This window comes from Callionymus lyra, chromosome 6 (genome assembly GCF_982586985.1).
Source record: "Callionymus lyra chromosome 6, fCalLyr1.hap1.1, whole genome shotgun sequence".
Classification (NCBI taxonomy): Eukaryota; Metazoa; Chordata; class Actinopteri; order Syngnathiformes; family Callionymidae; genus Callionymus; species Callionymus lyra.
In genome coordinates this window covers 31,293,415-31,307,046 of record NC_141823.1, presented here as the reverse complement: position 1 = coordinate 31,307,046, position 13,632 = coordinate 31,293,415, and the positions used below count along the sequence as shown (strand labels likewise).

The window sequence follows — 13,632 nt, the reverse complement described above, 5'->3', positions numbered from 1 at the left end:
AGAAAGTACCATGTGACTGTGGAGTCAAAATGGACTTTCGAATACAGGCCAGTCAAGCAGTGGTGCTGGTGGTGAACAGAGTAGGTATTTTCTTCTACCCCTTCACTCTTCTGGTACTCCGGTCAGCCACAAGGACAGTCCACATTTAAAACACAAATATGCAATCTCAAGGGAAAGTATGTGTTTTCCCATCTCAGAAATTTCTCAAATCAGTAAAACTGGCAAATTGACCCGCCTATTATGTTGTATCAGATCCACCCTCTATAGAGAGATCTACATTATTTAATAAAGAATGTATGTATATATTGTATTCAAGATTAGTTAATAGTTGTCTGCTTCATGACCATTTGGGTTTGATTTCAATTCTGTCCATTGTGACTGGAGCGTCTGGATGTTCGATGGTAGTGGAGCTGTTTGTCAAGATCTCTCAGTTGCTCCAGGAAGCCGTTGTTGGGTGAGATGTTCCTGTTGAAACTGACTGCTGTGATGGCCTCCACCAGTGTCATGAGCTGGTGAATCATCAGGTAGGCCAGGACCAGCGTGGAGGAGCAACTTAGACCCGTCACACAGTGGACCAACATGAGATCTGCCAAAAGTCAGAAGAAGAACTAGTTACAAAAATATGGAGTTAAAATTATGATTTTTTAATTATATCTTTACAATCTACTGACTTCAAATGTCTTCTGTTAAGTTAATCAATATTTTCCCTATCAATTATCAAGTATAAATATGAGAGAGAGTCATGTACTATTTTTAATTTAATCATATAATTTAAATGTATAATATTTATATAACAATGATTATGAAAAAATACTAGTGTTTCTTTCATGCAGTGAACCAGTGTTACTATAATACATGTTATGAAAGGGTCGAATAGGGTCTGAATTCTCATTCAATAGTGTTTAAGTCGTTTAAGTGTTTTGTTGGTTTTGGGGAAAGAATAGAATATACTGTATTTATGTATATTGTTTCCCTCTGAACATTCCTGCCGACAAAACCCTCTGCAAACGTTGACTCCTAAGTCACATCGACAAAGTCTGTAACACAAAAGGTTCTGTTTTGTTCTCGAGACTAATGTGACAACTGGCTGCATTTATTTTTGCCACAAATAGGTCTATTAGTTGAAGCAAGCAATTGCCTTAGTTTAACCACTCCAATACAAATAGTAAATACAAGGTTAATCATAAAAAGAGCAAGCACTTTTAATTAAGTAGAAAAAAAAACAAATTACTGAAACACTAACAATGTCACCAAAACACATCAAATACCACCACATTTATTAATTAAACTAAAAAGATAAGTAGGTATCCAAAAGAAGAAATACAAAAAAAGAAATAAATTAAGACTGACACTATCAGTGAGATACATATTTCTAAGAATTAATTGAATTTGTGGATACATAAATCCAAGAGTACCAATGTTTATCTCTTTGTCTTCATTTTATTCTCTTCTTGTTTTCCTTTTTCAGCTGTTTCCCAATTTGTCCTAAGTTGCATGAATACATTAGTTTATCATTGATATGGATTCATGATCAACTGTGTGACTACTTTCCCACTCCAGGACCACAGCCCACTCTCACAGGTTTTAGTCACAGTCTACAGAGTTTGAGACGCCTGACTTTGCTTCTTGCAATTAGATTTAATTATTTTTCCAGCTGAATGTAAAATGAGTTAAACAACACAATTACGTATTAGTGTTACTTGCAAGCAGTAGAAAATATATTTATTATATTTTTTATATTTTTTGGGCACTACAAAAATAGCCAACCAAAAAGTATATAAATGTACCATACACAGTACTTCATACCTTACTTACAGAAGTCTAATCTTATCAACTGGACTAGCTGAGCTGTCCTACTTTGTTTATACTTCATTTATTTATCTTTATTATTTAAAAGTTTGCTTTAAATATTTTTCCATTCGGTGAGCCTTGCTTCCTCATTGGTTGTTAGGATTAGTGCGCATGGAAGCGTGTAATGAACCTGTCTTGGTTCACATGTATGTGTGCGGGTCCATGAGGGATTACAGTCGACACGCAGCATCCTCTGATCCGCCTGCACGAGAAGGAAAAAACCCTCATCTTCTTCCTGTCATGTCATACACTGACTTGGCTGGGGCGTGACAGATGCTGGTCACAAATGTAATTGTGTCACTTCTGTGTCCAATAAAGGTGCTTACAAATCTATTTACAGCAATTTGCCCGCACACGCTGTCAGAGGATGAATATTAGATACTGTGTTGTCTATTTTATTAGCCTCAACCATAGGGAATAACTGGGATAGAAATTGACAAATGCATCTTGTTCTACTCATTAAATGAAAAACAAAATGTGTACTGCCTTTGGGGCCGCTCATGGCGTTCCTGATGAAATTGGCAGTAGAGTAAAAGAAGGGGCTCAAGTTAAAGGTGGGCATGTCGAAGGCTTCCACCCTGTGGTTGGTGATCTTGTTTTGATAGATGCTCGGCCCTGTGTTCACGTTGAACTTGCCATCGGCTGCATTGACCACATGTGTGATGTAAAGGATCTGCAGGCTTCACTTGTCTTTGGCTGCATACCTGCAGGGAATCAACAAAGTCAGGGTGTTAATGTGTTTTCTCATGTGCATCATATGGGTAATTTAGGTCTGGCAGGTTCTAGATAGGCTGTCTAAGCCAAATTGTAAGTCGTGGAGTTGGAATGGTGTCTTTAGTTTCTGTAGTTTCACGTCAGCACCTAATTTCCACTTATACAAGATTCCTTTTGCACCTACAGTGGATGAAGAAAGTCTACAAACCCCTGGTCAAACTCCAGGTTTTGTGGTGCGAAAAAGACCAACTGAAACCTTTAAAGGGGAATAATATAAAATAAAAAAACTAACCTAACCTGGTTGAATAAAATTCAAACGCCTATCAGCGTGGCACATAATGATGGAGCAATATTTGCCTGTTCTTTGCAATACCTTACTAAATCTGAAAGATTGCGAGGGCATCTTCTGTGCACAGCACTTTTCAGATCAGCCCAGAGATGTTTGATGGGATTCAGGTATGGACTCGGGCTGGGCCATTCCAAAGCCTCAATGTTATTATGATGAAGCCTTTTCTTTGTGCATTTAGACGTGGGCTTTGGTTCATTGTTGTGCTTTCGGCACTGTTGTTTATTTATTCACCAAATATACCTTTTTGAATTTTGTCAAAAACATCAACCTGGGTTTCATCAGACCATAAAATCTTTTTTCTACATGCGTTCGGGAGATTTTAAATGTCTTTTAGCTAAATTTAGCAGGGATTGGATGATGTTCTTTATAAGATAAGGCTTCCGTCTTGCCACCCATCCTCATTTGGGAATTCTTTAGTAGTCTTTCCCTGACTGATCTCTTTAAATAATGAGACCCCTCTGATGCTATTGAAGCATCTGTAGACCATGGCTTGTGCTGGAAGATGTGGCCAACAATGTGTCAGGAAAAAGCCCATTGGAACAGCTGAGCTTTATATGTGGTTGATCAGACGCACATGTGTGCTGACTCCAGTTTAACATGAGTTCGAATGTAATTGGTTAAATCTGAACACAGCCACATCACCAGTCATAAAAGGGTGTGCACACTTATGCAACCACATCTTTATTTTTACTTCACCATCGTGAACTTCTTCAAACACTTCTGTTTGTTTTTCAATTGCATTTTATTTGATTCATTCTTTGCACTTTATATCTGTGGCACATTTTGTTCCACTAAATATTCTGTTCAGTGAGATACAAAAGTAAATATATAAAAGGTGGATAGGTATATTAAGAACGGTTCTCCTCTATGATCGTTGAAATAATCATGTTTAATTACAGCTAAAAATGCTTGCTAAGAGTTATAAGGTCGAGATTACAAGTGAGCTTTTTTTAAAAATGAAAAGTGAAAATGGTTTGTTCACAATTGAAAATCCTGAGATAATATGCAGTTATGGTACATACTGGATGTACTTAATCTGTGTGTTTTGAGATGTTTACATTGATGCCTTGTTTAACTTGTTTCTTGGTATAGCATGAGGTGTGTCTCGTCCAGATGACCACTTGTTCCTGTCTCTGTCCACATCAGCCCCTGCAGCTACGTGGCTGGCGGTATCTCATACCGGACTTCTGGGCTGACCAAACATGGCAGTGACCTGGACATTTTTCCACAGCTTTTAAAGCCTCCACAGAGATGAATCAGAAGCCAAACATTGAGTCAACTTTTCCTTTGATTGATGAATGAAGATAGTGCTGTTTGTTCTTCTATAATCAGCTGTTTAGAAAGAGAGAAGATCTCATTTCTCCTTTCTGATATTCACTGTAGTGAGCGGTGAGTGACAGTTGTGTCTCCGCCAACACAGAGATAAATACAATGTGGGATAAAAGTGAAAGCTCTAATTATAACATTAGGCCTCTAGCCTTAAAATATAGACCATAATTATGCCTATAAATGCACCTTTTATTGTCAGAGGAGCACAAAAACACAGACTTGTAGAGTGACCTTCTGATGCTCTCATTATTTCATCCACACTTCAGCAGCTCTTGGTAGATTATTTATCTCTGGAGGTTCAGAAAATTGATATTCAAGGCATGTAAACATCTGTACTTTTTCCTGCAGGCAAGAAGAACCTGTGCAATTGACACACCAGGACTCTTGCGTTCTTCACAACATGTATATAAGTAGGATACACAAGTGCTTACATCATTGCCACTGCTTTCCATTAGCATTCTCTAACTCAAGTAAATATCCAGTTTCTCCAGAGAGACCAAATTTGCTTCTGTGACCTTTCATAAAGCTGCAGCAGCACGTGAAGGTCCAGGCAAATGACATGACTGCTTCATCGGAGTCTTGCTTTTTAAGGAAGTCTTGAGTGGTATTTGAGCAGACGACAGTGAACTCTGGTTTTACTTTGCCATTTGCAGGTTGCTATGAAATTAAATGGTCACACAATTGTGCAGCTGTAGCTGCTAGAATTCATATTTAATACAACTTGACTTGCATGGGTGAAAAGTGTAGTTTTCTTTTCACAAAAAGTATAATGTATTGTTAATAGAATAAAACAAATGAATATGGAATGTTTCAGTTATATTTCTTTGATTCTTTATTGCAGTGATAACGACACACAAAACCCAAACCAATTGTTTATTAAAGGGTTATTTCACCCAAAATTCAAACTTCACTAATTTTCTACTCACCCTCTTGTCTAAGAGTTGGAATTATAGTTAAAGATGAAAATTTAAGTCCATGTTATTGTAGGCCTGGCGCTCAGGTTCATCTTCCTTCAAAAAGACACTTAAAAACATCCATATACCTCCATATTCTACAGTGCATACAGTCTACTGTCTACACCCGAAGTGCTCGCGATATTAACCCAGTTTACTTTCGGATAACGCTGTTATTCTTTAAACTTCTGCCACAAACAAGCATAAAATATAGACTTATTTAATGTTTTCCGGAATAATTCTTCTTGTCTAGGCTTCAATACAAGATGGACATTACAGACGAGGAATGGGCCATATAGAGGTATTTGGATATTTTTAAGCGTCTTTTTGGAGGAAGACTGAGCTCCAGTCCTACATTTAAAATGAACATACATTTTTGTCTATAACTCTAAAAAGGAACAGATTGCTCTGAAAATAGTCCCAACCCACAGTAGACATGAGGGCGAGTAGAAAATGGGTGAAGTTTGAATATTGGGTGAACCATCACTTTAATTAAAATATATGCTAAACACTGGAGAAGTGCTTGGACAGCACATAGCGGAGGCCAGAAAGCTCTTTTCATATGGATTAAAAAAAGAGAGATTAAAATTAAATCAGTAAAATGACTTCCATTATTCAAGAATTGTGTCGGCTTTCTGCGAAAAAGTGAACAATCTGACAGGTAATTGAATGACTGACAATGGGACTCAGAATACTTACTTATATGGCTTCTTGTCTTCCTGAGTTATTTTTTGCTACCTAGTAATTGACAGGAGAACGAAGAACCCTTCAAACCCTTCTCAAATCAAGACAGAACTCTGGTGTATACCACCAAAATGTATTTGTCTAATTCATGATGTCAGTCAATTTTATTCCTGGAGGATATATTTAGTTTACCTATCTTCGATTCGTGACATCTATCATTGTCATCACTTCTCTTCTACGATTTTATCAGACTGGATTTGGCTCCTCGGGTTTGACATGAGTGCTGTATCATCCGAGCTGCCAGTTCCAACTATGGAGCCAAAAGATGCCCTCATCATCTGGTGGGCACCGCCTATGCATGTGGCCAGAACGCTGCAGGCACTTTTTGGTGCTCATTGATCTCTAAGTACAAACCTTCCCTCCCTCCCACAGTCAGGGCAGAGGACTGATTTCCCCTGGTGCACATGTTGAGCTCGAGCGCTACTTTCACAGCCTTTCCCCCCTCAGGCGGACCCGTCCTTCCTGCTCTCCTTCTGTGTAATTAAAGATGCTCTGTGTGGGAAAGTGCCCACGGTTAACATGAAGGCCAAATACAAGCGTCTCTCACCACCTCCAGGCGTCTTCTTGGAGCTTTTATCAATCTCTCTTCCTGCATTTGTGAGCAAATAAATAAGCAGTGCATTTGGACAGCTCTACATAAAAATCCATATGAAGATAAGAACTTGAATATCTCAAGATTGAACAACACTGCTTGTCACTTTCCTTTTCAAACGGCTCGAGGAGTCAAACAGCACGTCCGCCTTTCTTTTCTGTAATCTAACCCCCAAACATTTTTGCTATTTTAGCATCTGAATCTCAGCTCAAACATATTCCTGGCAACATCATCCGCATTCTTTATGGGACAGCTGACTAGTGCTGCTACGTAAGAAGGGGAGAAGGAGATGAGGTCGTGACCTTTCCCCCGTCAAAACAAACACAAGATCTTCCACTCAGGTGATTATCTTTGAGTTAGTCTTAATAGGTTTCATTTAAACAAACTAATAGTCAATCGCTGTAAATATTAAACTTCATTCAGCTTTAACTGATAATAACTTGTTTTTTTCCTGTACCTACCAGTAGAGGGCATAGTAGTCAGTATCAGTAAGTGTTTCTCCTGTTTGTGCCTTTTGTCTCCGCTATCTACTAAAATACACCTGATAAAATGAAGAGTAAGTAAGCTCTCAACATCTCAAAGACATTTGCTTTATTGTGATGAAGATGTTCATAATTTGTAACTATTTTGATGAACAAAAACATGACTATTTCCTTCAAGACGATGACAGGATTTTACTTATGTCAGTAATAACTAAATATTACATGTTTTAAATCTCTGGCTGTCATAAGAAGTATGTCAAATGACTCAGAAAGGTCACACTGGTTCACTGAGAAAATACTACGAAGTCAAAATATTATATTGGTTCATGTTTCAAAACACAATAATGGTATTACCTTATGTCAGACAAATCAGACAAAATCCCAATTTAGAGAAAACATTTAAAGAAAGAATATCGAGAAGAAAAAAAAAAGGAAACAGATTATTAATCAGAATTTTTTAAAAACAACCAACAGTTATTTATGTTTGAACTCAACTACTCCCAGAAGGGTGTAAAGGGTTTGTTATGATGCTGTGAAGCGTTCTGTGATCCAAGAAAGAACCACACTCGTAAAATACAAAGATTCACAACTTTTATTACAATCTAACTGTTGATTTTTTTGGTCCAACTCTTCAAATTCAACTCTTGACATGATCAACTTTCGAAAGCAATACAAATTTAACTTCATGTACATAAAAAAAACAAAAAAAAAACACATCAACAAAGTAAGTGTCAATAAAAATATATGTTATGAGGTAAATGTTATTAAATGAATGTCATCTATTCATGTGTCACTCATGAACTCAACATTTGTCAGATTCCTTTTGCTTATTCACACATTTGATTTGCTGCACGACAGTTGCTAAAATAACATGAGGAAAATATGTTTTACTTTTTAAGATAAAATCAGAATAGTTTTAGACGAGTCACTAAGTGATCAGAGGTCACTGTGCTTATCATTTTCCTAGATTGGAAAATGAACACCCTGTTCCAAGTTTACCAACTCCAAGTTGTCATGTTTATACTGTATATGTGTTGATTATATGAATTACTTTGTTCTTTTAATAAAACCATCTACATTAGTTACATATTGTCAAGGATCAGGTTGTTCAGGTCTTTGGATATATACGATTACATCAAGTCTGGCAACATCAGTTGTCATCTGTTGCTGTGGGTCATGTCAGAAAAGCTTTGAAGGCTTGTACAGACCAGTCAAAAGAAGAAGTGAAGTAAATATATTATAAGACATTCCTTCTTTTTTTTTTAAAATACATAATCGTCAACTATTTATAACCAGAACACCAGCTCATTACCGAGATCCCAAACAAATGTATGACATACTCTGACATTAATGTGTATCTCAGGATGGACCAGGGCTTGACGTCTGTTGTGAGTCTAAAGGATCTGACATGTCTTTTTCTTCTTCCTTCTGCTCAGCTGGAGGTCCAGATCCAGCAGCAGTGCCAGGAAGTTCCTGTTGGGATAGATCGCCCGTTTCTGTACTATTCTGTTCAGAGCGTGTTTGAGTGGAACGTGCTGGTAGATCATGAGGTAGGCCAGCACCAAGGTGGATGAGCGACTCATTCCCATGATGCAGTGCACCAGAACCTTCCCTGTAGAGGAGACAAAGAGGTCTTATTAGAGTGGGGGATTAGAGAGGGACTTCCATCTTATTAATATCATACATGACTGCTCGTCTCCTGCTGGGAGCTAAAAATAGTCTTCGCCTTTTGTTTCCTATCAAAGTCCTTTTGCTGACTGCCTAGACTTTCTCTCTAATCCCAACATCATCCTCTGTTTTAATCCCAAAACCACCCTCTGCCTTCCTGAAAAGAGCCATGGTCACATTGTAAACTGCAAGCTAAGGGATTATTATTCATACTGGGGAAGGGAATTAGACTTACACAACATTACACGCCGTTAGAAGGAGCTCACAGGTGACTTTGAAAAGAGCAACGATGGGATATATGAGAGGATGGGTTTAAGACATTGAAAGGGCTTTTAGTTTGACTTGAAAAGAGCATTTGAAAGTAGAGACTGAGACGCAGCTGGAGAGACTTCTCAATTATCATATCTACTCTATGGGTGTCAGTCGTTATGTGGATTGGATTGGAAACACTTTCTATGAAGATCTTCTATATAAGATGCTTTATGAACGCCTTCAGAAGAAAATATGAATGGAAACTCTGTCTTTCCCCTAACAATGGCATTAGAGTTTATTCTGGACACATTTTCAAATTGGGCATTAATCAAATGGAATGTATTTTGTATTTAACAAGATTACATTATCATTAAACTTAACTTAAAGCTCTTAAAGTCATGTTTTACTGTTGTATTATTACATGTTTGAAACTAATCATGAATCATACGTATGATTCTTGAAACTAGATTAAGTTATTAAAGTTATAATGTGTTATGTAAACAGGACTTGACAGGACAGTCATCACTAATTCTAAAACATCAACGGTGGATTAATGATGCGTTGAGTCGACTACTTCTAATCAGGGCCGGGTCTAGGCAGGGGCAAGAGGGGCCCTGGCCCCCTCAAATAAATGTTGTGCCCCCTCAAACTTACATGTAAGTAAGTAAGTAACAGCACAATGCCCCCTCAAGATTTGTGGCTGGCCCCTCATACATGCCTGTCTAGACCCGGCCCTGCTTCTAATGCTGCATAAACTATAAGATATTCATGGTTGTTAACCGCCATAAGGTATTCTATCATATGTGACGCATTACATATGAGAAAGTAATGGTGATTCAGTTCTCAATTTACAAAAAAAAGAATACTGATGAGATTATATTTTTCTATGATGTAATTTATCATCAGAATGTTATATTCTGGTTTTCTACTGGTGACGTGTGCAACATCCTTAGTCATGAGGTCTCGGTTTCTGTCTAAAATGTTGAAGAGCTAAACCAAAAGATGACACATTTGATTTACTGGTGGATCCAGGTTTTTACCCTCATCTATGGTCAAAAAACTTTGGGTGTTTTCACTGTGAGCAGCCTAAATTATTCTTCAGATGAGGTGGGAGAGGGACATATTAAGGATTCCTGTGGACTTCTCTTTCACAGGGTGTCCTGGGAATTTACATCTGGGAGGAGAACTCTGGTCAGTACTCGTTGGAAGGACTATTTCTATCATTTTGCCTAGGAACACCTCAATATTCTTCCTGAGGAGGCAGTGTAAGTCCGAGCTTTCTTTTCTATAAATGCTGCCCCCACGACTTAACATCATAAAACAAGTATAACATTAATTGATGTTAATGTCTATTTGTTCCACAAATAGACCTTTGGTTTCTGGTTTGGGAATAATATTAATTGTGAATGGAATATTAAAGTCACATGTTAAATATTAACAGCCTTGCAATACAACTGTGTTGTACAGCAATAGCAATATTTAGGGCCTCATTATTTAAAACAAAGTTTTGTATGTTATTTTCGTGTGCATGAAAAATGATTTTTTTTAAATGATAATTGAACATATTTTTTTCTATATAAAATTATTTTTTTGAAAACCCAATAATCACACATATCCAAACAGTGTCTTTAGACCAACCAATGTTTTACTCAAAAAAGTCGTAAACATAATGGAACCCTGGAGAGCCTGAATGTTTAAATGTTATTTCCTGGACATTAGAATTTTCTCATACAATGACAGTTCACTGGTTTATTGAGTTCAACATATAACAGATCTTGTTGTGCATCGTTCAACTGATCTTACCGTCTGGTGACTTTAGACCTTTGTGAATGAAGTCAGCTGCAGGCTTGAAGTAAACATCCAGGTCAAAGTGCGTGGAGTCGTCCGCTGGAATACCACAATACTCAAATTCCTTCCCATAGAAGCTCTGGTTACCGATGCTGCCTTGCTTGGTATGAGCAGCGTTCAACACATGTGTTATACCAAGTTTGAGCAGCGCTGCTTTGGTTTGGGCTACTGACCTAGAGAGGAGAGTTAGGCCGCATTAACATAACTGTCACAGGAGAAAGAATCTGCTGCAAATTCTGCTTCAAACTGGAATACGGATGTCGTACTTACACATTCCCGATGTATATATTCGGCCAGACCTCGTCGATCTGACTGAGGTGAAGTTTGCATGAGTCCAAAATCTTCTGTAGATCCTTCACGCTCAGATACTCTTTCCTCTTTGCTTTCAGTGTCAACATGTTCAGTCCAAAAAAGCCTCTTCCCAGGATCTATTTTGCCGTGGGAGTAAAGCAGCCGCTTCCACTCGGGCTGGGATGATGTGGACCAGCAGGTGTTTGTCTGCTGTCACTGGACGCTTACCTAATTTAGTGCTTAACCTAGCGTGTAGTCTTACTGGTGAGCCCGGCAGAACAACAAGCCGTCTTCTGGCTGCTGTGGGAGTGTTATTAAATAATCCCTTAAACACAGATGAATCATGATAATTGTGTGTCATTACTGACAAATGTTTACTGGAGTTGCTTACACCATATCAATGAGAGCTGACTGCAGAAATAAGTCATTTTCTGCTGCGGTGTGATGACTCAAGAAATAAAAGTTGGAGGATACACATTAGATCATTTCTCAAGTCTTTTCTAAACCAATGATTATATTGTATATAAACGTTTAGTTATAAAAACATAAGCTCTGCTTCCTTTAGACAATTACAGCCTGATGATTCCTCATGTGATGAGATCACCGCTTTGACGTCAGAAACCGTTATTGATTTATCATTTAAGTGCTTCTGTTGATGAGTGGAAAGTGTGTGTTTGTGTGAGCATGCAAGTTAATAATAAATACAACTAAATATCTTCTATGATGCTGACGTTCATAATTTCAATTTTTTAAAGAAAAAACTTACTTTGGAATTACATTTTCAAATACTAACTTTAGGAGATTGGTCTCCTTTTTAAGGTGATTTTTTTCAAACAACACAATATTTGCAATGTCATTTTATTGGCAATATATCATCCAAGTTCATTTGTTTGACAAAACAAGAGAAATACTCTCTCTCTTAGCCCAACACCCTCAAAATATTAGCTTTTTTTATTTTTTTTACATCATGAACATTTAAAATTTCATATTATTGTTGTTTTGTTTTTTTTTCTCCCAATTTCATCATGTCGTTTTTCAGTGTATCTGTATATTTTAATCAAGCGAACAATTTGAATCTTACACAATTTCTGTTATGTACATATTACACTAACAATTAAAGTTTCAACATATATTTACATGACTATGGATATTTATGTTGTTTATAAACAGTATATATGTGTACAGTATATATAATAATTGTGCTTTCATAGAAAATCTGCTTGAATTAAATTGTATTACTACTTATGAGCTGGTCTATTAACATTAACTCACCATTTGAAAACACAAACCACTTTTTGAATTGGAAAATTTAATTATTATCTATTTCTCTTCTAGATTATTTTTTGCAGAAAGTTTAAGATCCAAATTCTGAAGCTGCTTAAGGAAGCCTTTGTTTGGGAAAATCCACCTGTGCTCCTTCACTTTCATTATGGCCTGAAGTAAGCTGAAACGATGCTGGATCATAAGATAGGCCAGGACGAGGGAAGCAGATCTGCTCACTCCGACTGCACAGTGGACAAAAACTCGAGCTGGAGAAAGAAAAAAAAAAGATCTCCTGATGTGCCATTTATCCTACACATGAAACAAGTCGATGAGAGCGCTGTATGGCAATAAACGCAGCAGCAGGATGCATATTTACCACCGGCCGTGTCAAGTGCTCTCTGAATATACTCAGCACAGGGGAGGAAATAAGGCGAGAGGTCGAAAGATGGAGAGTCATCTGCAGGCACTCCATAATAATCCACAGCAGGTCCATAGAAGTCATGACTTCCCTGGCAGAACATCCTCCCATGGGCCGCATTCAGAACATGAGTGATTCTGAGCTTCCACAGACTGTAGTGATCATTGGCTACTGACCTGAGAATGAGGAGATGCTAAAAGTTAGACACATTGATTTATTTTTCAAGTGCGAGGGTGTCGAGAGTTATGGGGTCATAAGCTTCAAGATCCCCTCATCCATAGAAAATACATCATATATGTAGCAATTAAACTTGTACTTGACTTTCATTAGCGCTCTCAGTGATATACCAGCCTCAAAGCAAACAAGATGATGTCAGCCTCCATTATTGAGAGGGAAAAGCAGGTAAATACTGTACTTAAATCCAATTGAAGGAAAACTTACATGTCACCAATGAACAAGTCCGGCCAAACCTCATCCACATGATTCCCAGATCGTCTCCCTCCATATAAAACTCTTATTAAATCTTTTGTAGGTGTCATACTTGGTTTCTGAAAACACTCCATCCTAGTACATTCACAGTAAGGTTTGAAAAAAAAAAGCATGAGTCTGCTTAACTTGACACTGAGAGCGACAGGTGTTCTTGTTCTAAAATTAATCTGTGACCATCATTTAGCCACCGCTGTCTTATATAAACCCCCCAGAGTTATTAATTCTCCAGGAGTTCCTATAATTATGTTAGCTTTACACATTTTTAAAAGAATAATAGATTTTGCAATATCCAAAATCGACCAGTAAGTGGCGCTGCTGCGTCGGTTGAACCGTTCCCAAATGAATGAATTAACATGCGCAGCTTTTCCAGGCATTACCGCCCTATGTTG

At 37.7% G+C, this 13,632-nt stretch overlaps 2 protein-coding genes and 1 pseudogene across 2 annotated transcripts; all 3 read right to left on the bottom strand.

Moving 5' to 3' along the window:
• Nucleotides 1-359: 359 nt before the first annotated feature.
• Nucleotides 360-4,135, bottom strand: LOC148078781 (dual specificity phosphatase 29 pseudogene; annotated as a pseudogene).
• A 4,054-nt stretch (nucleotides 4,136-8,189) lies between these two features.
• Nucleotides 8,190-11,180, bottom strand: LOC148078780 (dual specificity protein phosphatase 13A-like). Its single transcript, XM_087792743.1, has 3 exons — nucleotides 11,053-11,180; nucleotides 10,738-10,955; nucleotides 8,190-8,626 (listed from the first exon to the last, which is right to left on the bottom strand). The coding sequence occupies exons 1-3, from the start codon at nucleotides 11,178-11,180 to the stop codon at nucleotides 8,409-8,411; spliced, it is 564 nt and encodes a 187-aa protein (XP_087648869.1). The 3' UTR covers nucleotides 8,190-8,408.
• A 1,213-nt stretch (nucleotides 11,181-12,393) lies between these two features.
• LOC148078779 (dual specificity protein phosphatase 13A-like) lies at nucleotides 12,394-13,317 on the bottom strand. Its single transcript, XM_087793989.1, has 3 exons — nucleotides 13,196-13,317; nucleotides 12,713-12,930; nucleotides 12,394-12,602 (listed from the first exon to the last, which is right to left on the bottom strand). Exons 1-3 carry the CDS (start codon nucleotides 13,315-13,317, stop codon nucleotides 12,394-12,396), a joined length of 549 nt encoding a protein of 182 aa, XP_087650115.1.
• Between the last annotated feature and the right edge of the window lie 315 nt (nucleotides 13,318-13,632).